The 24337-nt window shown below is 39.3% G+C and overlaps 1 protein-coding gene across 5 annotated transcripts in view; it reads left to right on the top strand.

The window, feature by feature from the left end:
* The window catches only part of HERC1 (HECT and RLD domain containing E3 ubiquitin protein ligase family member 1), a 3987333-nt gene that overhangs the window by 2757216 nt on the left and 1205780 nt on the right, over positions 1-24337 (top strand). For all 5 annotated transcript variants that reach the window (XM_044077739.1, XM_044077741.1, XM_044077740.1 and 2 more), the window contains exon 52: positions 23740-23867. In XM_044077739.1, the coding sequence (XP_043933674.1) occupies positions 23740-23867 (128 nt within the window). The remainder of the gene's footprint in view (positions 1-23739; positions 23868-24337) is intronic.

Raw genomic sequence — 24337 nt, forward strand, 5'->3', positions numbered from 1 at the left:
GTAAGTTTATATTAAGCACAGGGCCAGGAATTTATACTGCTGGAACCCATATAGTGATTAGAGGGCATTATAACTGCCTTAGTAAGAATGTGGTTTATATGGCAAAATGCCAGCTATGTCCGTCCTTTTATATTGGGAAAACTTGTAGAACTTTTAAGGAAAGGGTGAGTGAGCACATTCTGGACATCAAGCACAATAGAACCACCATTGCCCTTTTTAGGCATACTAAGGAATTTAGTGGGCACGCATTTAAGTTTTGTGTACTGCAACAAATTCACAGGGATTTTCAAGGTAGCATTTTGGATATGCACCTGGATCTTTGTGAAATGAAATGGCAGTTAAGGTTAGATGCAACCAACTTCCCAGGGATTAATGAAAATATTAGTATAGCACCGTTGTTGAAGTTTAAACACATTGTAGGGCAATAACAATTGAATGTTAAGTGTTTATTTATAAAGTTTTATGTATTTAGATGTTTAAATTGTCGCTGTGTTATTTAGTCTAATTTTTAATGAAAATTTTCAGTGAAAAGTTATTTAATGAATTTTAAAAATGGTTGTTTTAAAGCCTGTGTCTTTAAATTTATAAATGTATTTATTGATTAATTGTATAATGTTAATTGTTCAATAGAGTGTGTAATAAAAGGAAGTGGGTTATTTGTGTAAATGTTCTGATGAAGTCTTTTATTTTGGAGACAAAACCTAGGTCAACATTTGTTTCAATAAACTTATTACTTTTTGGCAAGCCACTTCAGTTTGTTTTGGCTGTTCCTCTTTCTCAGTTAAACCTGTCTCTAAAGAAGATGAAGCCTCCTCCATGTTTGTTGAAGGGCTTCAAGCATTATGGAGTCCTGCATCCTTTCCCATTGATGGCATAGTAGTATTGAATGTGATCTGGGTCCACCCATGTGGGAAATTGATTTTTATTTAGTTTGTCCGAGCTTGTAAACTATCATAGAAAATTCTTGTGTTGTAGACATGGGAATCCTCATATGTGTCATAGAGTTGACAAATCCTTTTTCTAGAAAGATTTCCCCTAGCAGATCAGTCCAAAAGCTTCCCAGTTCTTGGGACAGGCCCATACTCTGGAGATCAGAAGAGCTATAAAAGGAAGGAAGGAAAGGGGATATTCACATCTTTTCCTGCTTATGAAAGTGATTGAAAGGTTTTGTTCTTTTTTTGACAACAGAGAATTCTACCAGCACATCTAGTACATGCAGATTTGGATAGTCAGCTTACAGGTGCCCTAGCTCCCGTGGGGTGTCTTCATGGTGTCAGTGAATATTGTAAACATCTAGAGGCACATCAGAATCTGAAGAATACACAAGATGCTTCAATATTTTGCTCTGTGTAGGCAATACTTACAACATTTCTGTCATTTGGATGTCGCCAGCACCCAAAGTCTTCAACCAGATATTGACCATCGTGGCAGAAACATTGCAAGACTGGTCTCTCAGACTTCCCTTAGATGGATGACTACCTATCTTTAGATCTGCCCTGTAAGTGGCATCTTTAAGGGTCATTCCATGGTTACAGTACCTAGGGATCACCATATTTTGGGAGAATTCCTTTCTGACTCCTACTCAGAGGATGTCAATGATGTGGTTCATAGGCATGTACTAGGCTAATGACCCTGGAGCCTTTACAAGCCTATCCCATAAAAGTGCCCTGGCATCGTGCTGCCTGACATTAGTTCCCATTGCCTCTGTCAAGTAGAGCCGCTGGAGTGATCCCCAGGGTGAACTTTATGTTACCATCCACTAATCAAAATTTCTCTTGAAGATGGACAGCGAGGTGCTCTGCTTGACATGTATGGGAAGTCTATTCCAGAGCATGGGCAGTCTTTGGGTGAGGAACCTATCCCTCCAGCATGTTCTGTTGATTGTGGTAATGGGTTTGAGGCCTCTGGAGCATGTGGTGCTGTGCGATTGGGATTTCTTTAGATGTAGCATTTCTAACAGAGCTGAGTCAGACATGGCTTTGTAAGTCAAGGAGAGATCACTTCTAAGTAGGCGATATGAGACAGAGAATAGCTAGAGTCTTTTCAGTCTGTCCGTGTAGGATGTGTGTTTAATGACTAGGACCCTCTTTGTGAGGTACTTCTGTGGCCTCTCCAGCTGTTTAGTGAATTGCATGCCAAATGGGGCATTATACTCGAGTGGTCTAATGAGGGAAGAGTTGAGAGAGACAATAACCTCTTTCTTCCTGGATGCAAAACCCTTGGTAATGAGGTGTGCCACATAGAACGACTTTCTGACCACAGTGGCAATGTGGTGGTCAAAGAAGAAGTTGCTGTCAACCTGCGTCCCCAGATCTCTTATAACACCTTCAGTGTTCAGTGGGTTCCCATCGATGTGGTAATTAGTGGGAACTGAGTTTTTACCAAAGGGGATGATGACGCATTTTTTGGCGTTAAGCTTAAGGCCATGGTTTCAACACCAGTCATTGGTCTCAGTGAGGACTTTCTGTAGGATGTCTGCATCACTTTTGGAGTTAATGGCTCCCAGCTTCCCGTCATCTGCGAACTTGGTCAGCCAGAGTCCGTTTGTGTTGGCCTGGACTTCTGAGATGTAGATACCAAACAGGAAGGACCCAGGACCTTGGTTCTGTTGGGTATGGCTAGTTCTATGCATTTATGTACATGTTCATACAGTACATTGGTGTATGATTCGGCAGTCATGCAGCTATTTTCCATTGGCATGGATGCCATGAAGTTAGCCACTTCTGTTTTTAGGAGTCCAGAGTCAACTTTGGAGAAGTTTTTCAAAGTGGTTACCTTTGCAGGGGGTGTGGGTGAGATGTAGATTTCCATGGTGATTAGTTCATGGTCGGATCAGACCAGGGAGGGATTGACTATTAGTGGAGAGCAACGGTTGCCCATGTTAGTAATAACCAGGTCAGGGATGTTGCTTCTTCTAGTGGGGGTCAGAATGAGCTGGTCCAGGGCATTGGAATTGATGAATTCCAGGAAGGGTTGGGCCAGTGTATTGGCGTTTGAGTAGTTTTCCCAGTTGATGGAGGAGTAGTTGAAGTCTCCTAGTATGAGAGTGTTGTATTGGACCCTGATAGATTCTAGCGTGCTTAGGAACATGGAGTGAGAGTCAAAGGACATGGTTGGGGACCTGTAGCAGGCTATTACCTGGATCTCTGTCTTACCCAATGTTAGTTGTACCTGAAGTATCTCAGATGCGTTATGCTGGGCTACTAGTCTGGAGGTGTGCATATCCTTTATGAATATGGATACACCACTGCCTTTGGAGTTTCAGTCCATGTTTTGAGGCCAAAAGGTGTGGAATGAGTTATAGCTTGGTAGCGCAGGGGTGCTTTCTGCCGGTTTAAACCAGGTCTCCGTTACAGCACAAATGTCGATGTTCTCCATTTTGAGGAGTTACGCTGGATGCACTCCATTGTAATTTTTCTGGCCCTTGGAAAATTCTGATGAGGTTATGGCTTTGGTCTGTTGCATGGTATCAGATTTCATGGTTCAGGAGTGGACTGTTATGCCTTAGCTTGACCACAGTCTTCATGGTGTTTGTAACATAGCTGAATACATGGCTTTTGCAGTGGTCTGTGATTGTGTAGTGCCAGTGGGTTTATAACCATTGGGTACTCTGTCATGTTTTTGGTTTTAAGACCCTTGTTTTGGGCCTTAGAATAGTGGACATTTCTCTATAGTCAATTTGAATTCAGATTTAACTCCACAACTAAGCACCATATACAAAAGTAAAAATATTTGCAGAGGTAAACATACACGTTAAAGAGATGAGCTGCATGGAAGAAACAGACAAGAAAAGCAAGTTATGACCAAAGTTTGTCATATGCATTGTCACTAAAAGCTAGATCAGACAAGTATATTTGAAGTAGGTGTATGTGGACCACTGTTTAAGCTACCAAGAAAGCCAATTCCAGGGTGTGTATAGCCTCACATGTAAAAGTGTGCTTGATGATTCAGATCATACCACAGGAACTGCTGGCCGACCATAGATTATCACAAATACTACAGGTGTCTTTTCTCTTATCAGAGAAGCAAAACTCTTGGAGCACATTTCAGTTATTATAAACATGGGCCTAATACGACAGGCTTACAATCTCAAGCCACTTTGACAAAGGATCTTTTGTATGGTTGTGTCCCATGTGGGCATTGCACACACTGTGTCAGGATGGTCAAAACCAGACAATTCAGCAGCAGGAATACGGGCATGGTCTACGACATCAAATTCTTAGCTAACTGCAGTACGGAATGGGTAATATATTTGGCAACCTGTTCATGCTCAGCCTTTTACATAGGACAAACCTCTCGCATCAGGCACAAACGAATTAGCAATGCTTTATATAAACATTCTTTGGTACACACCACAGCTAGTTTCAGGTTCACCATTATTGATAAAGTTAGTGGTGACAAGCCAAATAAACTTGGTTGGCTCAGTATACTAAATAATGAAGACAAAAAGTGGATCATTAAGCTAGGGGGTTTATTCCCACCCGGGCTTAATGAACACTTGTAGCCAGCCAATCAGTAAGAGCATTTCATTGATTTTTGTTGTTATATAAGGACATTTGGTATGTGTTTTCATTACACTAATGAAGGCCTATTGAATCTGCCGAAACCGGTATGTTTTGCCATGATTTAATAATGGAATAAAGCATTTATATGGTTTCAAACACCACTATGTGCTGCCTGTCATTTTTTCAGTTATCTGGTACAGTGCATTGCCCAGGGCAATGAACAAGTAACTTCTTAATGTAAAAGGACCCATGTCATGTAGGGATAAAAAAAAAAAAAAATCTATCACTAAGAGTTTGAATATTATATGAAACTGAACAGGAAACCAGTTTGACCTACTCAGCATGAAAGCAATATGAAGAAGATGTTGTGTACCGTTAAGTAACTGGGCTGCAGTCTTATATGAGATGTAACTGATTGATGTCTTTGTCAGGAAACTCAGGGTTAAGGGCAGTGCTGTAACTGAGTTAAGAGGAATTTATACAATCATTGACAGATGAGATCCTCATCAGGTATTATGTGCTTGATCCTAGCAGTAGTCGGGCAGAAGCAAGATATTTTTATACTGCAAGTACAGTACTTGCTCCATAAATGTCAGTTATCAGGGACATGCCAAGATCATGCAATTTTAACTTGAACTCCAGCTTTTTGCCAATACTTTTCAGTTTCAAATTCCATGACGGGAATGAACCCCATTCCTCGGTCAAAGTATGATTAAAGTTCACAAAATTAGTATTTTTTCAATCTTTGATGTTAGCCAGAAGTTCTGTTTACAGCACTCATAATATGGCCAGAATTGATGACTCCTGCAATTCATGTAGAATTTTATGTATCAGTAGCTTATCTAAATAAGACTGTAAATTCTTTTTTATGAGACCCATTGTTCCTCCTTCTCTTGGAACTGTGTGGGTATCCTCCTTCCAGATTGCCCTTGTTTCTGCCTGCAGATCCTGGTATTTTATTACTTTGTATCTCTGTGTATGTAGGAAACTGTAATCTCTAGGTGTAGCAGTTTCAATGATCAGTGCTAGCTACTTTCTTATTCTTTTCATGGACTACTATATCTTTTTTTTTCTCACAGCTAATTTTTGAAATTGTTGGTAATGGGTTTATCCCATATGATATCAAGTTCATCATTCTGTATAATGCTTTGTGGCTCATGTTTCCAATGCTTGTCAGCTACTTCAATATTGTAATGTTTGCACAATCCCCAATGCAACAGTCTTGCCACAATATTATGCCTTTCATTATGCAGGCCCTCTACCATTAGTGTATCACTCCAAGCAACAAGATGTGCAATTGTTACCATTTATGTTTTACAGAGCTTGTATTTGTTTGTTTTTCCGACATGGTCAGTAAACTTTGTAAATCATCATGTACATAGTCCACTGTCATGGGCTGCAAATGTTAACCTTTCGTCTTTTGATTTACATTCAGATCTCTTTAACAATTCCTGCATTAAATCCTGATCGACATGAGGTTGTTCTAGGATTTTTCTGTACTTGCAACTGTAATTGTACTTATGCATTTCCACATTTCCTGCCATCTCATTTGATCCTTTACTTCATATTCTTTATTTAGTTTTCTGGCACATTCATTTGCTGCTTGATTTTTATCTACTTTGATTTCCATTCCCGCTTGACACCAATATGTGTCTGCTAAACAAAGCAAGGAAGTAATCTTATACTTGTTCTCATCGTGTTGTAATGCTTTCACTATGTTTGGATCTTGTGAGGTCAGCAGATATGCATGCAGTCCTACGATTGCAGATCTGTACATGTTATCAATTTCGAGGAGGCCCATACCTCCTTCAGAATAGGAAGTATATAATCTTGGTATAAACTGATTTTTGTGTGTCATTTGGAAAGCGTGAAGCATTTTTCTTCTTTTCCTGTCCAGCTGATCCAATACCTTTTGGGGCTAGACAGTCATCCCAAAACTGTAAGTTAGAACAGGAAGAGCAAATTGGTTTATAGCCTGGACTTTGTTCCTAGCTGTCAATGTTGTTTTTAGTATTAATTTTAGACTTCTAAAATATTCCTTACTATGTTTTATTTGCATTTGTTCATAGATTCATAGATTAGTACTAGGCTAACTGCCCTTGCGAGCCATTTTAAGCCTAGCCAATTATCCCTTGTGAGACTCAAACCCTGCACCTTGTGTTTGTAAGGCAAACACCTTAACCATTAGGCCACCTTTCTGATTTTATTGCTCATCCTGCATCAGTTTCCAAATATTTATACACTCCTTCCTGCTCAAGTTCTTTTATGTCACATTCCTTTCCCAGAATAATATTTTCTTGGTACTGCAGCTTTCCTACTTTAAAGGTTGCTTTTGCACATTTATCAAGTTCAAATGACATTCTTATATCATCTGAGAGAGTTTTGACCACTAGTAGTTGTGCTTTCTGTTCCTCATCTGACGAACTATACAGTTTAAATCATCCACAAAAAGACAATGAGAAGTCTTTACACTTCATAGTTTTCTGGGAGCCAAATTGTAACCATGACCTGGACAGCTTAATGGGTTATAGGTTTTTCTGTTTTTTTTTAATTTCTCTAAGTCTTTTGGATTTCTAATATCATGACGGGAATGAACCCCATTCCCAAGTCAAAGTATGATTAAAGTTTATGAAATTAGTATTGTTTCAATCTTTGATGTCAGCCAGAAGTGCTTTTCACAGCAACCAGCAATGTGCCCAGTAATGACTCCTAATTCAATTTGTACGGAGTTACATGTATTGGTAACATATCTAAATACGATTGTAGATTCATTTTTTTAACAGCCGTTGCTCCTACTACTATTGGAACTGTGTGGGTATCTTTCTTCCACATGGCTCTCATTTTTGCCTGCAAATCCTGATATTTTATAACTTTGTGTCTGTATGTATGCAAGACACAGACAGTAGTCACTCGGTGTGGCGATTTCAATGATCTATGCTACTTTTGCCTTCTTTTCATGGACCATTATGTCCGGTTTTCTAGAATCTATCTTTTGAACTGTTGGTAATGGGTGATCCCATGTGACGTAGACTTCATCATCTTCTATGATGCGTTGTAGCCCCTGTTTCCAGTGTTTTTCAGCCACTTCAGTACCATAATGTTTGTACAATCCCCTGTGCAATAGTTTTGCCACATTATTATGCCTTTCATTATGCAGTCCTTCAGCCATTAGTATGTCACAACTAGCAATGAGACGTGCAACTGTTTCCAGTTTTGTTTTACAGAACCTACATTTGTCTGTTTCTCCCACATGTTCAATGGACTTTGCAAACCAGTGTGTATGTAGCCCACTGTCTTGGCCCACCAATATTAACCTTTCATCTCTTGGTTTGAATTCACCTATCCTTAACCATTCCTGTGTTTGATGCTGATCAACATGAGGTTCTTCCAGAACTTTTCTATACTTGCAACTATAGTTATGCATGCTCCACATTTCTTGCCTTCTCATCTGGTCTTTCACGTTGTATTCTTTCTTTTGTTTTTAGGCACATTCAGTTGCTGCCTGATTTTTATCTGTGTCTGGTTTGATTTCCATTCCTGCTGGACATTGATATGCTTCTGCTAGACTAAGCAGGGAAGTCATCTTAGATTTATTCCCTCATGTTTCAGAACTTTCACTACGTTTGGATCTTGTGAGGTCAGCAGATATGTGTGTGCAGTCCCACGATTACAGATCTATACATGTAATCAATTTCAAGGAGGCCCGGCTCTCCTTCAGAATGGGGAATATATAATCTTGCTATTCACTGATTTTTATAAATCATTTGGTAAGCCTGAAAAATCCTTCTTGTTTTCCTGTCTAATCTGTCCAACATGTTTTGGGATCAGTCAGTCACTCCAATACTGTAAGTTAGAACAGGAAGAGGAAATTGGTTAATAGCTTGAATTTTGTTCCTAGATGTCAATGTTGTTTTCAGGATTAATTTAAGTCTTATAAAGTATTGCTTACACATTTGTTTGTGTTTTATTGTTGTTCCTTCATCAGTTCCCAAATGTTTATACACTCTCTCTTGCTCACGTTCCTCATATCTTATATATGTTTTCTTGGTGCTGCAATTTTCCTGCTTTAAAGGTTGCGTTTGCACATTTATCAATACCAAATGACATTCTTATATCATCTGAAAAAGTTTTGACAACTTGCAGTTGTGCTTTCAGTTCCTCATCTGATGAGCTATACAGGTTTAAGTCATCGACAGGGAGAAGATGAGAAGTCTGTAAACTTTGCTGTTTTCTAGGAGCCAAATTATAGCCATGGGCCTCAGCTGTTGAGTAGACAGCCTAGGCCATGGCCTAAGCTGTTAAGTAGACAGCTTAATGGGTTAAGGGCAAGACAGAATAGCCGCAGTGACAGAGTCACCCAGGAATATCCCCCTCTGAATTTTTATCCCGAGAGTAATAATTTGTCTTTATCATGGCTTAATTGCAAAGTGGTCTGCCACTGTTTCATGGTCACTATAATGTAGTCAATCAGTGTAGGGTGTATCTTATACATTTTTAAGCACTGTTTATCCATGAATGTGGAATACTATCAAATGCTTTTTTTATAGTCAATCCATGCCATACTTAGATTCTTCCCCTTTTTACAGTTTTCAGATTCTTCCCCTTTTTACATTTTTTTACTATGACTTTATTTAACAAGTGATCCTTTGTTCCATATGACTTCTTTTATTGCCCTTTTGTTCTGTTGCCATAATTGAATTTTCTTCTAAATGACTACAAATTCTGTCAACATCAATTCCAGTGCATAGTTTATATGTCGTCTGGAGGCAAGTTATTGGTCTATAATTTTTAAGGTAGCCTGCCGGTTCACTCTTAAGTAGGAGCATTGCTTTTCCTGTTGTTAGGTTGGTGTCTTTTCGGGGTGCACATATAAATAGTTCTTACTCATGGCTAAATATTCATGCAAAGATGTTAATACTTTTAAACAGAAGTTAGTTACTGCATCTGGGCCCTGGGGTTTTCCAATTAGAGGCTTTTCTTAACTTTGTTTCAATCTCTCTGGCTGTTACTTCATCCCATTTCATATCCTGTACATTTTAAACTTCTTATTGTTTCTTTTACTTCTTCTATCCATTTAGCATCTTTGTGTTCCACAAGATCTTCATAAATACTTCTACAAAATGTATCTATTTCTTCTTTTTTTGGTGGTCTTTCAGTTCCTTTTACCTTTTTTCCCAGTTCTCTGTAAAACTTTTTTGGGTCATCAATAAATTGCTTAGTTTGTACTTTTCCTTTATATTTATCTGCGTATCTTCCAAGTTTTTCCACCTGTGCCAAGATTTTTAGTTTATTTGTGATAGTGCATGATAGATCCTGATCTGTTCTAATACTGTGCATTGCTTTTATCATGTCTATCTTTCTAAGTATTTTGTTGTTTATGGGCAGTACGAGTGTTGTGGTGAGTGCAAAAACTGAACTGATATGTATCCATGGTCTTATTGTCTGTTTAATGTGATTCAAGTTGCACACTTGAAGAATAAAGAAAGTCTGAGACAGTAGAAGTTCTTAAGAATATTTGAATCCTCTGGTTGTTTCTTGACCACCAGATTGCAAAATCCTCCCCTCATTAAGTATGCAGTCCTCATTCCTCATGAGAAGATACCAAGATCTTATAAATAACTGGTGTCAGAACTTCCTGGTAGAGGCTGTAAGCAGTCTGCAAGGACAAAAATTCAGCCCCACGATGTATAAAGCAAATGCTTGGCATCATAGTCAAAAGTCATAATAATTGGTGTAGCAGGTTTGGAATATTATTTAATTCAAGAATAGCCAGAAGACAATGTTGCAGCCAAATACAGTAAATGGAGTTAAAATGTTTTATCCGAGTAATTAGCAGGCAGAGCATAGATGACTGATTTTCACAGCGTAATACTTTACGTAATTATTACAGTTGCCTTGGATGGGTCAGAATGCAATAATCTGTAACTGCAGGTACTTGCATTACCTGGCAATTAGGTGCATTACACAGAATAGAGACTAAATACTGTACTAAACATAATACATTATTTATACAGTCTAGACTTTTGTTTGCAAAACTGTTTGGTCTCTTAACTTCATCATTCAGGGGGTATCTTATTTTCTTTTTATCTCAAGCTACCAGAGAGGATTAGGTTATCTTAGTAAGATGAATGCTAACTGATCCCCTATTCTGTTATAACAATGTGTATAAATTAGCACTCATGGCTGACTCCAAAGCTTTATCACTGTATTCCCTCATTTTCAGGCTTTGAACAGTCGGACTATAAGAACATTTATAGTCACATAGCACTTTGCCAAGGAAACTTTTCTCTCAGAAGGTTCTTTACAGCTGTATTCACATCTTAAAACACCAAAGAGTTTGTATTGTCATGCTGAATCTGAACAGCATGTGGAAAATGCTTCTGCTGTTTCAAGTCAAGTAAAATTCCAGTGGCATTATATGTCTCATTCTGTTATTTTGTTTTATTTTTTGCTGCTTGCCAAGCAGAATGATTTTCTTATTATTTTAGCTATGGATTGGTCAAAGGTCAGGTTGCAGTCTACGTATGTTACCAGATCCCTTACTGCTGGGTTGACATTAAGGGGTGATTTATTGATGGAGTATTTAACTTGTGTTGACAGTTTCCCAAAAAGCATTATAATGCATTTTGGGCCATGGCTTTGGCAGCAGTCATTTGTCTGTGTTAAACTCACTTGTAAGATGTTGGTGTCTGGGGCGGAATCTATAATAGCTCCCAATTTATAGTCTTCTATGAAGTCGGTGAGTCAGAGACCACGAATGTTAGCCTTGACTTCCAAGAGGTAGACACCAACCAGGAACAAGCCCTGCACAGAGCCCTGGGGTACACGGCTAGTGATCGATCTCTTGGTGGAGGTGGTCTCATCAGTCCTGACTTCTTGGGTCCTGTCTTTGAACCAGCCAGCAATCCATTGAGTTATGTAAGGATTTATTCCTAGGTCAGAGAGCTTGTCAATACAGGACACAGGTAAACCCATAAATGGTTCATCTCCCAGGCCCATGCTTACACTTATCAAGGGTATCAGAACTGATCAGAGATTTAAGATTCACGGCTAGGCTTAAAAAGGCCCACGTGGTCGTTAGCCTAATAAACCCCTATGAACAATGCCTGAGTGGGGTATTTTATTGAATGCCTTAGCCATGTCAAGATACACAGTATGCACTTTTTACCCTCATCCGTTGACTTGATGACCCTCTCAAAGAAGTCTGCCAGGTTAATGTTACTGTATTCTAATAACATTGCCAAGACTTGGAACTCCCTACCGCTAGAAATCAGGTTACAGTCTAACAAAAACATCTTCAAAAAACAGCTTACTTCCCACCTAAACAACTCCTGGACATGCAGCTGACTAGCACATATTCTAATTCCTTCCCCTACCCATTATCCTACCTCTTCCTGAAAACTCCTACAGATGCACTATAGTTTATCACACTTTAGATACCAACTCTCAGCTGTCTACTCCTCTTTGTCCCTTCCCAAACCCACTAATACTAACTCTCCCCAAGCTTAAGCTGAAAAACCTTCCCCCTTGTAGACAAACTGGTCAGTATTTCTTTTTTTTTTTTTTTTTTTTTTATCTTCATCACATCTTCAACATTATCCCTACTAAACAAACTGAATGTACATGCTATCATATGTTACTACCTGCTATACTTTTTAATTTTATGTCAATCCCACTATACTTATGTAAATACCTAATGTATGATTATACAATCATTTGTTACTGTTATGTCTTGCAATTGTATGTCTAAACCACAATCCACATGTAAATATTTTATGTGTAGTATTTTTAACAATCATTCTGGAGCTTTCTCCCTGGGCCTCTGCTGAAAACAGACTGCTATGTCCAGTCAGACCTCCCCGGTAAACAGATGTAAAATAAATAGGCATTATCTTCCCGTAACAAATCCAAATTGGAATGGGTCTAGTGTCTGTATGTTGCCAGTGCCCTTGCTTATCATTTCCATGATAATTCATTCCATGGCTTTTCATGTTAGGTTTTGTTGACTGATGGGTCTGTAGTTCACAGGGTCAGATGATAGTCCATCCTTGTGGAGAGGAATGTCTGTTGCATTCCTCCATTCACTAGAACATAGCCTGTTTCAAGGCTGTAGTTGGAGTGCCTCAAATTGTCCTGATAGCTCATGTTTCCGACTGTTTAGGAGATAATCAGGGATGTTGCTGGGACCCATGGGGGCAGTATTCTTGACTTCAGCAGGTGCTGCCATCACTTGGTCTCAGCTGATAGTTGGAGGAAGTATGTTGGAGAGAATTTCACCTAGTGGAGTTGGGGGTGAGGCAGTGAGATGAACTCTAAGCTGAATTTATTAGCCAGTAGATTTGCTATGTCACCCTGATCGGTGAAGGTGATACCATTCATCAGCAGTTCAGGACAATGCTATATATGTTATCTCTAAGGTTCTGGACATAGCTGAAGAAGGCATTGTGATTGTCTGTAGCCTGTGAGTCTATCTTGACCTCGTAGTTAATTAGATTATTTGTATAAGAGAGCACTTGTCTTTAAGGGAGTTAGTTGCTCTTCCTGATTTTGGCAGTAATTTTTTCCTCTCTTATTGTAGACGCTGTTTGAATGAGGATTCCTCCAGTGGGGTTTGTTTTTAATATTTAGATTTATTTCTGGTAGGTAAAGCAGCCTCTTTGCAGCCATTCAGATGTTTTGTATAGGGACACACTGAATAATTTTGCATAGGTAGCTGTGCTCTCGGGGTTAGGGGGAGCCTTGAATTTTGGCAAACTGTCAATTAATAGGATGTAATTTACCTTTGAAGAGTTCATAACTTTTACGGATTTAGCTGGATTTTCAAGGTTGATTTTTACTTCAAATGAGACAGCTTTGTGATATGAGCTCATTAGTGAGATGGGGAGTGGGGATTGCAATGCTGTCCCACGTTGGTGAGCATGCACTGTCTGTTCCCGAGTGTTTGTGTTAAAGTCCAGGACGCATTTTGCCTTTGAGTTTAAGGCATTCTGCATTTCCCAGTTTATAGAGGGGTAGTTAAAGTCACCCATGAATAGGGTGTTTGATTGGAAGGTGAGTGCCTTTAGCAGGTTTATGTAAAAGTCGTGAGACCCCTGAGGGATAGATGGCAACCTGTAGCTAGCAGTGATATTGCGAGGGACTTTATCTGCAGTAACTTGCATGTGGGTGAGCTCCATGATGTCATCCTCTTTAACCAACCTGGAGGTATGTTTGTTGTTAACTAAGTTTGAGACACCTCCTCCTTTGGGCCCAGTCTGTGCTATTGTTGGTCTGAATTTATGGAAGGCACTCTAGCCTTACACTGCCAGAATACTTTCTACTACTTTAAACCAAGTCACGGTCATGGCACAGATGTCTGCATTCTCCAAAGTGAGGAGGGCGTGGAGTTTTTTTGTTTAGACTTCGAACATTGAGCAATAACACATTATGTTAGTAGTTTTGTCTTTTTGGCATTGCCTAAAAAAGGCCTTAAGTAGGTAGATAAAGTTTTAGCCATTGTCTGAAAGCATGTGAGGACAGGTGTAAATGCAGCCTATCTAGTCAGGATGGCTTGCAGATCTAATATATCACATAATATATATAAAATTCAAAGGGTTGACAGAGTACACAAAAGAGGTGGTGGCATTGCCCTGCTTTACAAAAGGTTGGTCTGATGAAGCGGATGTTATTCCGAGAAAGCGCTTACCTACTGACATATTGATTTTCACTGCTGTGTGGAACCAGATTATTTTTCTTTTTCTTGTATAAAGCTTGGAAAACCTGGCACCAATACAAAACACCCACAACTAGACAAGCCTTTCTCGAACTTCGAAATAAGGCAAAAAAAAATCACTACATTTCCCTACAAAGGAAACACAGTACAAACCCACAAAAATTCTGGACAGCCCTGAAAAACATCCTGCAGCCTAGAATAAAAACTGCACCCCCCCCACCTACCCAATATAGAAGATACAAACTTAGACATAGCTTCCAATTTCAACAACTGTTTTACCTCCTCAATACTTGAACTTATAAACGTTACAAGTCCCACCAACTTCCCACAGACTTCTATGGCCCAAAAAACACTACCCCTTTCTCACTCAAGCCAGTATCAATATCAGCTATCCAAAAACTCTTAGCTAAACTCAAACCAACCACCCTCGCTGCCGACAATCTTCCCACCAAATACCTTCAACTTGCATCCAGGACCTTATCTTACCCCATTTCATTACTAATAAATAGATCCATTACTGAACATACTGTTCCATCCTTATGGAAAACGTCATTCATCATTCCCCTTCACAAGGGTGATCCCTCTACCAACCTCTCGAACTACTGGCCCATTGCGAGCCTGTCACCCCTATCAAAGATTCTAGAAAGGTGCATTCATCACCATCTCCTCACTCACCTTCTTTCCAACAGCCTTCTGTCCAAAACTCAACATGGTTTCGCCCATCCCATAGCACCATCACTGCCCTAATTAACTTCACAAACACTATAAACTCATACAGGAACCAAGGCAAACTAGTCTCTGCTACCTTTCTAGACTTATCCAAAGCATTTGATATGGTTTCCCACAATAAACTGTTAACCTGCCTCTCTGAACTCAACCTCGACAGCCCCACCCTCCTCCGGTTCTGTAGTTACCTAGACAACTGCCTTCAGTCTGTCAAATGGCTTTACTCCCTATGCTCCCCATCCCGTGTCATACCAGGCATACCGCAAGGTTCGATTCTTGGCCCCCTTCTTTTTAATATTTTTACAAACCAACTTCACTTAGCAACCACAAAAGCTGAAATAGTCCAGTGCACTGATGACACAACCCTGATCTTCTCTGCATCCGATGTTCAACTTCTCCAACAAAAAGCCCTAAAATCCTTCACAGAGGTAGAAAATTGGCTAAATAAATCACAACTGATGATAAACCCAAAGAAAACACAACTTATGCTGTTTCACTCATAAAAGACTAATGACCTCACCTTCTCCATATTCTTAGCCAACAAGACCCTCCCACCCCAGTCCCAGAGGCCAGATTACTAGGACTTACAATTAACCATCAGCTAAGTTGCAACAAACATATATCCCTATCTCCAAAGTCCGCAAAAAGCTGAGACCCTCTTTCGCTGCAAAAGGTACCTAACTTTCAAGTCTAGAATTGCTATAGCCAGAACCCATCTCTTATCAACATTATTTTATGCATCCCCAGTACTAACAAACCTAAATAAAACTGACCTGAACAAACTTTCCACATGCTACAACAAAATCGCCAGGTTAGCAACCAATGCCAAATCACACTCCCACCACTGCCAGTCCTTACATACATGACACTGGCTTGAATTTCCCAATTTATTATGATACCACCAAATCAATCTAGCACATCAAATACTGTACTGTCCTGAGAAAACCCCTGCTCTGACTGCCTTTCTAAACTTCTGCTACAATTCAAATAGACAATTGCGGTCCAGTAATAAAGCTCTGATCAAAAATATTCCATGTAAAACAGCTCTGGGGAATCTCTCTTCCCTCATGAAGTTGCTAAAACATGGAACACTCTGCCTCCTGACCTCAGATTACAAAACTGTACTTCCACTTTCAAAAACCTCCTTAAATCATACGTTTACACCAACCATTTATGTAACTGCAGTGGACCTCCCTGAAGCCTCACCCTACTGTAGGATTTTATTTCCTTATGCTTCTGGTGAATACTAATGCTGTGCTCTACCAATGCTCATTGTATATATTGTACATATGTTTTTGCTAAGAAAATGCCTAACTTTTTAAACTTTTTTATAGCATGTTTCCTAACTGTTATCATTTACACTTTGCAACCTGTGACTATTACCATTAATTACCCTTTATTTTGTAACTGCATGAAGCTTTTCTCTCCGTAACTTCGCTGAAAATGGACACTAGCTGTCCAGTTGGATTATCGTGGTAAACAAATGCTAAATAAATAAATAAAATAAAGTCATGGTGACAACATTGATGGGAAAGAACCTTACAGCCATCTTACACAGATGTGACATTAAGGCTTTGCATTTGATGAGACAAGCTGGGGCACAGATCTCACCCATTGCATTAAAGGGTATGGTTGATTCATTAACCAATGGAAAGAGCTCTCTGGATAAAATGTGTTTTATAAGCAGCATTATTTTAAAGTGCATAATGCTCATCCATGTCAAGCTTGTAACTCCCAAGATCAATATAGTTTGATGATGTAATCTCAGATAATCCCACCCTATCCAATGAAGCTCAGACTCAAACCATGACTTGCATGCCTTGAGCAGAACAGACTGTATGTGACATACGGCAAGAGCTGATGATAGTGACAGTTGTAGTCACTGATCAGTCAAGATCATTTACACTTTGTACTGGTGGGCTTTCACTTCCTGCAACTTAATCCTTTGTGGATCTTGATGATTTTTGGTTTACTAAAGAGTAGGTGAGGTTTACCTAAGATCTCAGATCATGGAGGGGATGTGGTCCCCTCTAGAGGGGGGGGTTCACATCAGCCACTTGGCACTCCTACTAGTATTGCTGGGCTTGCCGGTCTTGACAAATCAGGTGTTTTTTTAGCATTACTTCATCCAAAGAGATTAACAGTCTATTGTGTAGTATGTAGCTCCAGTGTTTGCTTCAAGGATAACGTGCGCAATATATATGGGCTGTTGATACTTGACCTTCAGTGCACAACCTTAATGAACTATTGTTCTTGACTTTTTTTGTCTGTGCTTTTTGTTTATATGTCTGGCAACCATCAAGTCTCCCCCATCCGTCTTTAGCACATTCATTCCCAAAAACTGAGTTTCCTCAACACTGAGGTGAGAGCTGATGGGAAAGGGGCATCATCCAGGTAGCCATGGTTTACTCTTTCAGATATCCCAATAAGAACATTTTCTGTTAAGACCTTAACCCCACTCCAATGGCTAACATAAGTACTTGTGTTACTACAGGGTATCCTTTGCCATCCCCATGTATGCATATGTGATTTACCCACACTTCACTAAGGACTGCCATCAACAGCTCAAAATCACCAAGCCCATGTCCCTGCATCTGGCTTTTTTGGTGCTGTGCAGACCTCTCTTTGCATGGTGACAATTGCTCAACTGAAACTACCCCCCCCCCCAATTGATGGGCATACCAGCATCAGCTGTTCACTTCCACTTAATCCAGTGTCTGAATTTGGATCTTTTGGGCTATGGTATGGATTTTATGCTGCTCTGACATGGATCCAGAGAAGCATTATTGTCTTGAGCATGACTCTGGTAATAGGGCCATTTGGTTAAGTCATGTGGGCTGTATCCCCCGTATGAATTTATGATGGGGCACTGTAAATTTTTACTTGAGATAGAGCCCACAACCCTCCTGGACATGGGCAGTCATTACTAAATGCAGCCTTGGGTATTGATTAGCATTTGTATGGTATTACATTGGGATGAAACGGCTAGGCTTAAAATGATATCCAGGTCAATAACCTAGTAATTTCTTATGATCCTGTGACTTACAGGACTTAACCATCTTTTTTTATCACTTTGTTCCTTGCTCTCTTTTTACCCTGGTAATACTGTTCTGGCTTATCCCAAACTGGGACCCATCAAGGAAAGTCCTTGCAGTTAGATATAACAGATACGTCCATATTGTATCACTTGAGTTACTAGAGGTTACTTCTTGCTGAGTCAAAAATGCCCTTTCACCCTGCATATGAGTGGTCTTTCTTTCATAAGTTCATAGGTTAGTACTAGGCTTTCTGCCCTTGTTACCTGTTGTTGGAGATGCTTTGGATCTGGGCATGTAGATATTCTTGTATAAGTGTCTTTAATTGTAGTGCCAGATCTGCACTTTTATTTATTGATTTGCATGGATCTACTTTCTAGTAGCTAGGGAATGGACTGACAGGCTCTGTGGATCAAATGTGCTTATGAAGCTAGCTTTTTGCATCACGAATTGCATTTTATATTTTATTTATTTTTATTTATTTACCAGTGTAGAGCATTGATATCCTTGGACCTTTTTCAGATTCAGCCCAGGAGCGCTATGTAGTCAAGTGACATACTTAATGTCACAAAGCTTGGCAGTGGAGGCCTTGGGAATCAAACCCTAAATACAGGAAACCGTCTGTACAGGAGTCAGGTTCGATTTGGCAAGATTTATCGTGATGCCTAGAGAGTTGGAGATCTGAAGCAAGTAATCTCTGTCTTGTAGAAGTTGATGCCTGGTTGGGGCATTGAGGAGCCAGTCGTCGAGATAGGGAAACACATGGAATCCTTTGAGCCTCAGGTAGGCTGCCTCAACTGCTATGCATCTGGTAAACACCCAGGGGGGCTGTGGTGAGTACAAAGGTCACTACTCAAAGTGGTAGTGATTGGCTCCCAGCTAAAAGCACAGTTGTCTCCTGGGGCACCTGTCTATTTTAATATGATAGTTTGCTTTCGGGAGATCTATAGAGCATATCCAGTCATCCTTGCACAGAAGAGGCTGGATGGACTGAACAGTTACCATTTGGAACTTTGACTTCTTTACATACTGATTCAGATTGCTTTAGATCCAGAATTGGTCTTAGGTCCCCTGTTTTCTTTGGCACCAGAAAGAAGCAGAAGTAAGCTCTGAATCCTATTTGTTCGGGTGGGACCTCCTGGATTACTCTTTTTATGTAGCAGCTTTTGAACTTTTTGACCTGCGTGTAATTCCTTTGACTGGGTGGATTGTCAGGGGGGTATTTTTTCCTTGGGACAGGAGGTAGAAGGGAAAAGGGAATGTAGTAACCTCTGGAAATTATGCTCAACACCCATGCATTGTTTGTAATATTTGTGCAGTGTAGTTGCAGGGAAAGATGAACCCCGACTACCTCCAGAGATGGACATTTGGACAAAGATTCAGGAGTGCGGATAGGGCTTATCAGAAAAGGAGTCTCTGAAGCCCTTGTTCTGTGGATCCCCTCTGCCTGTAGGGCGACTTCTTCCATTGAAACCTCCTCCTCCTCTGCCTCTGGAGGAAGTCTCCCCGAGCAGGTCTTGAAAAGGCCTCAGAGACTTTTGGAACCACATTTTCTTCCCACCTCGCTGGTTTTACAGAAAGTTTGTTGAGGGGTAGAAAACTTGATTCTGAAGGTAGACAGGGTCTTTCCTTGCTGCTCACTGCAGGTAAACATATCTTTCACTGATGGCCTGAACAAGGAAGAGCCATCAAAGAGGTCATTAACAAAAGACGCCTTAAAGGGTTCCACGAAGTTGCATAGCCTCATCCAGGCATATTGGGAGATCATCCTCATCGGAAAATTGGCAATGGACGACCCATCAGTGAGGAAGAATGAAAATGGACAGCATAGATGCCAAGTTATGGTAGGTACATAACTTTTAATTAACAGCTCCTTAATCCTATGCACCAACTGCCAGACATTTAAAGGACTGCATTGGCCAGACTATTAAATGTTTGTGAATGTGAAACTTTCATGAAAAAATATTGAATTCTTATTTATGGAAAAGTGCTAACAAAACCCTAGGATTTATCAAGGTGGGATGTCCAGCAGATCAGCTGACATGGAAAAATGTCTGTTATTTTGTAATAAGCTGTTGGGAAATGAAATGAATCCATAACTTCTTGTCATACCTGTGACACTGCCAGCCCAGCCATGTGGAATGTTGTAAATAATTCTATTTCATTTGTGAATATTGATATGATTTATGCAGAACTGTATGTTATGTACTGAGCTTCAAGAATGTAACCACAGCATACCCTGCTGGAACATAGAAGATTAACTTAAAAAAAGTCTTGAAAATAAGTTGAAATTAAGTGCTTTACGATTGTGTTATAAAAATTAGTTTCAATGCAGCGAGGAGACAGGATGTCTAGAGCTAGAAGTTTTTTCTATTGTCTTGGAGAGAAGTAACTACTAGGTCTAAAATGTAAAGTGTTTTATTGCTTTGACTTCCTAGCAGCTGCACAGTTGTGAGAAATGTGTATTTCTCACACAGAGATGTATATTATGTTAGTTTCTGGTTTAGCTTGTATTTTGTCTGGACCTAGCAAGAACATCCACTCATCATAACATCTGCACTTGCCTACTCTGTAAGTTCCTAGGACATAGTAACTCTTTTTAGATATAGATAGGGATATAGTAAAGATTAGTTTAGATGTTCTCTGTATTTATTTGAGATTGTCCGACAATGTTGTTTTAAAATATTTCCTGTGATTTTGATCTCTGACGTAACTGTGTTGATTGAGTATTGTCTTGTTCTTTTATTATTAAATATATTTAAACCTGTCTTTGTGACTGATATTTGTGAGACATATTTAAGCTCCTAGTGTACTTGCATATGTATTTGGTGACTCTGTACAGGCCACTCCTAAATAGCCTTGAAAATCTTGGTCAACACTACCATTTGGATAATAGTAACATTACACAGCAGGATTGGACACCCTTTGTAAGGGCCTTATAGTAGCTGATAGAGTTGACTGGTGGCAGCTGAAACTACCTTAATTTCTGGGCAGAAGGGGCATAGCTAGTAAACCTGTGCCAGCCTTTCCCAGGTGTGTGTGTGTGTGTGTGTCAGCTACGTGGGCAGGGACACGAAGCACTGGTTGGACAGGGAGGGTGCTGGAGATTTTAGCTTGGCCGCTTGGTTGAGATCTCAACCCTATAGCTGTGCCAGTGGGGAGTCTTATTGGGGATCTGGAAAAAAGGGGGTGAAACCAGCCCCAGACTGACTGTGTGCTCTTAAGGGAAATTGCACTTCACTGTGTGTGTGTGTGTGTACTTGTCATCCTCCCAATTTGTATGTCCCTCACTGTTGCCAGTGGTGAGGACTGAGGCTCCTTGATTACTGGGCCAGTGCAGGGGCGTTACAATCCCTTTATTTTCATAAAGGGTGTGTATTTTCCTTATGCTATATTCTGAAGGTTCTTTATTTTGCAACATGGAAAGCTGTTCTCCTTTGTCAAATATCTTCCTTTTGTACTGCAGAAGAGTCCGGCTGCTCTATACGGATTAGTTCTATACGGATTAGTTCTGTGATGTTTCTGTTTAGAGCTGCATTTTCATAAAATCAAAAAAATCTTAAAGCTGCCAGCTAACTTTTGCATTACTGTTACCTTTTCTATTCTTTTCATTGTTCTTAGTGAAATTGTCTTTTTCACTGCTGAACAGTTGATGAATTAGCTTTGTTAGCTGATGATACAAAGGTTTTCCCATTTTAATAGTTTACGTCTGCCTCAACATATTTACTTTTGCCATTGGCTGGTTTAAAGAAAATAATTTTAAGTACACTTCTTACATTTTTTCCAGATTTTCCTAATGACATGTGCTCTTTCAGTAAGTGGCCACCCAGTTAGTTGGTAGAGGTGGAAATATCTCATCAGTTCTTTTATTACACAGTACTTCATTGCATTTCCCATATCTTTCTTTCCCCTTCATTGTTAGACTCCTTTCTGATTTCCATACCTCTCAACTGTCCAGATTTTCACAGAATGTCCAGATTTTTTGCCTTATATTTTTGGTCTTTTCCTCCTAAAATTGTGGCTTTCTGTTAAATCATTGGCAAATCTTTGAGGATAGAAGTCTGAAAATAATGACATACATTTGAGCTTCAGACTTCTTCTTACTCTTTGCTTGTTATTCTGTCAACTTTCCAAGTTTGTAAGAGCAGTACTTAAAAAATTTCCCTGTTTTGGGGCCTTAGAGCCCCCATTATTTATGGCTTTTTTATTAAACAAGGAAACTTCTTTATTAAATTATCACTTAAGACATTGGCAATCATGTTTATATAAATGAAAACAAATCATATTGACATAATTTTAGTTGCAAACATTAGATATCTCTTATAATCTGTCCAGTCACTGTCAGTTAAAACATTACATAGCTCATTCAAATCTTCTTTTAAACTTCATTCCTTGTATGCATGTATTGTTCCCAGAATTTCCATACATTTTATGTAATTTGCTCCTACCCTTTTCTAAAGATCCCATTTCCAGTTGTTTTTATCTCTGTTACTATATTCACTACTTCTAGTACAGTTGGATTAGATATTGATTTCCATTTCCTAGTAATTGTTTTTTTTTGGCAACCACCATAATTAGACTTAGCAAGGCCTTGCTATATCTAGGAAATCCCGATTTTGTATCATAGCTCAAAACATCATTTCCTTAGTCATACCAGTTTGCTTACACATTTTTTGTATTTCTGATAGAGTAGTCTGCAGGGAATTTTTAAAAGTCCACCAACTCATTACACTTCCAGAAAATGTTTCCATTTACTTCTTTCTTCCCCATCACACCTTCAATATTTGCGGTCTACCTGAGGAAAAATTCTTTGGAGTTTACTTGGGGTATAGAAATAGCCATGTAAACACCTACAAGCAAAGATTGTAAATCTTCTAGACTTGGTTGAGTATTTGGGAGACATACATGTATCCCCCCATTGTTTCTTTGTGAATTGCCTATACAGTCTCTCTTCCCAATCCTTTCTAACCTCCTCTGATTGATTCTTGTAGTTATCATGCAGTATTTTATATGTTGTTCTTCCTTTTCTAGTAACCGCTTCTGTTCTAGTTTTACTAAAAACTCTACCGGTTCTGGTCTTTCGCTTCGGATCCCCTTAGTTCTTTCTCTTTGCCTATACTCTGATATCAGTCCTTGATAGAGAAGGCTATCTCTATCCTGCAGTCCAAATAAATTATTGGCTTCTTCTCATTCTGTTATCTTTCCCCATCTAATTATTTGCTCCCAATACCCATTATTTATGGATTTGTCCAGATTTCTTGCTCCAAGAAATTGAGAGGTATGGTGATATCGCTTAATCCATTTTATTTAGCCAGTGTATCTGTTAAGGAGTTTATCTTCATATAGAGCAGCTATTCCAGCTACTATCTTATTGAATACATCAAGCCTTCATATTCATCAAATTCTTGACATTTTTCCTTTCTGTTATGGCTTATCCTCATATATTTCCCATTTGCTACTTATTTCCTTTTTCTACCTGCCTTCCAAATCACAGACGTAATCCCCACTTTTTCCTGTTAAGTGGCAAGCACTAATAATTGGCAGCACTGATTTCAAAGCAAAATTAGCAGTTAGGGCTTCCATACTTCTTACTCTTGTCACTTCCACTCCTGCCTCTCAGAAACAAGTTGTGCGACCCTCAGAGTCAGAAAATCAGATTTATTCAGACTCAGTTAGTGTGCTTAAGTCAACCAGAATAAGGTTAATATAATTAAAAATGTATTTCTCTTGTAAAAATGGTAATGTCTTTATTTTTCTTCAGGTTACCAACTGTGGATGGTGCAACAAAAAAGGGCTTTTGGCAACTATTGGGAATGATGGTACTGTTCGAGTGTGGAATGTTACCAAAAATCAGTATACCTTACAACAAACATGCGTTTTTAGTAAAGTGTAAGTATTCTTTAAAAGTACTTATATTTAAATAGCTAGATATACTTTAAAGTGGATGCATGTTTTTTGTTGTGATAAAGTAAGAAAAATTTGCATTAGTGTTAAGAATTGTTGAGTAGTAAATTGTAATCTATCTTTAACTATGTCTTGACTGAAATCACAGTTGCAATATTCCTGGCATATGGGTTATCACCAGTGTTGTCCAGCCGGGGTACCAAAGCTTTACCTTCCCCAGGTCATACATCAGACACACGACCTCAGCATGTATACATTGGGGTATATACATGGATATGCAACAGTTGATCCTCAGACTGTCTTGCCACCAGCCAAATGCAGGTTGGGCATCAGTCGGACTATTCGCTGTTTGGTCATTGGTACCTTTGCTTCATTCTTTTATCCAGATAAGAGCCCCTTCAGGAAACCTTCTTTTTTATCTTACAGTATTTTGTTGAAAGTTGTAGATATCAGCT

This window comes from Protopterus annectens, chromosome 7.part0 (genome assembly GCF_019279795.1).
Source record: "Protopterus annectens isolate FY-2018-M chromosome 7.part0, PAN1.0, whole genome shotgun sequence".
In the NCBI taxonomy this organism is placed as follows: Eukaryota; Metazoa; Chordata; order Ceratodontiformes; family Protopteridae; genus Protopterus; species Protopterus annectens.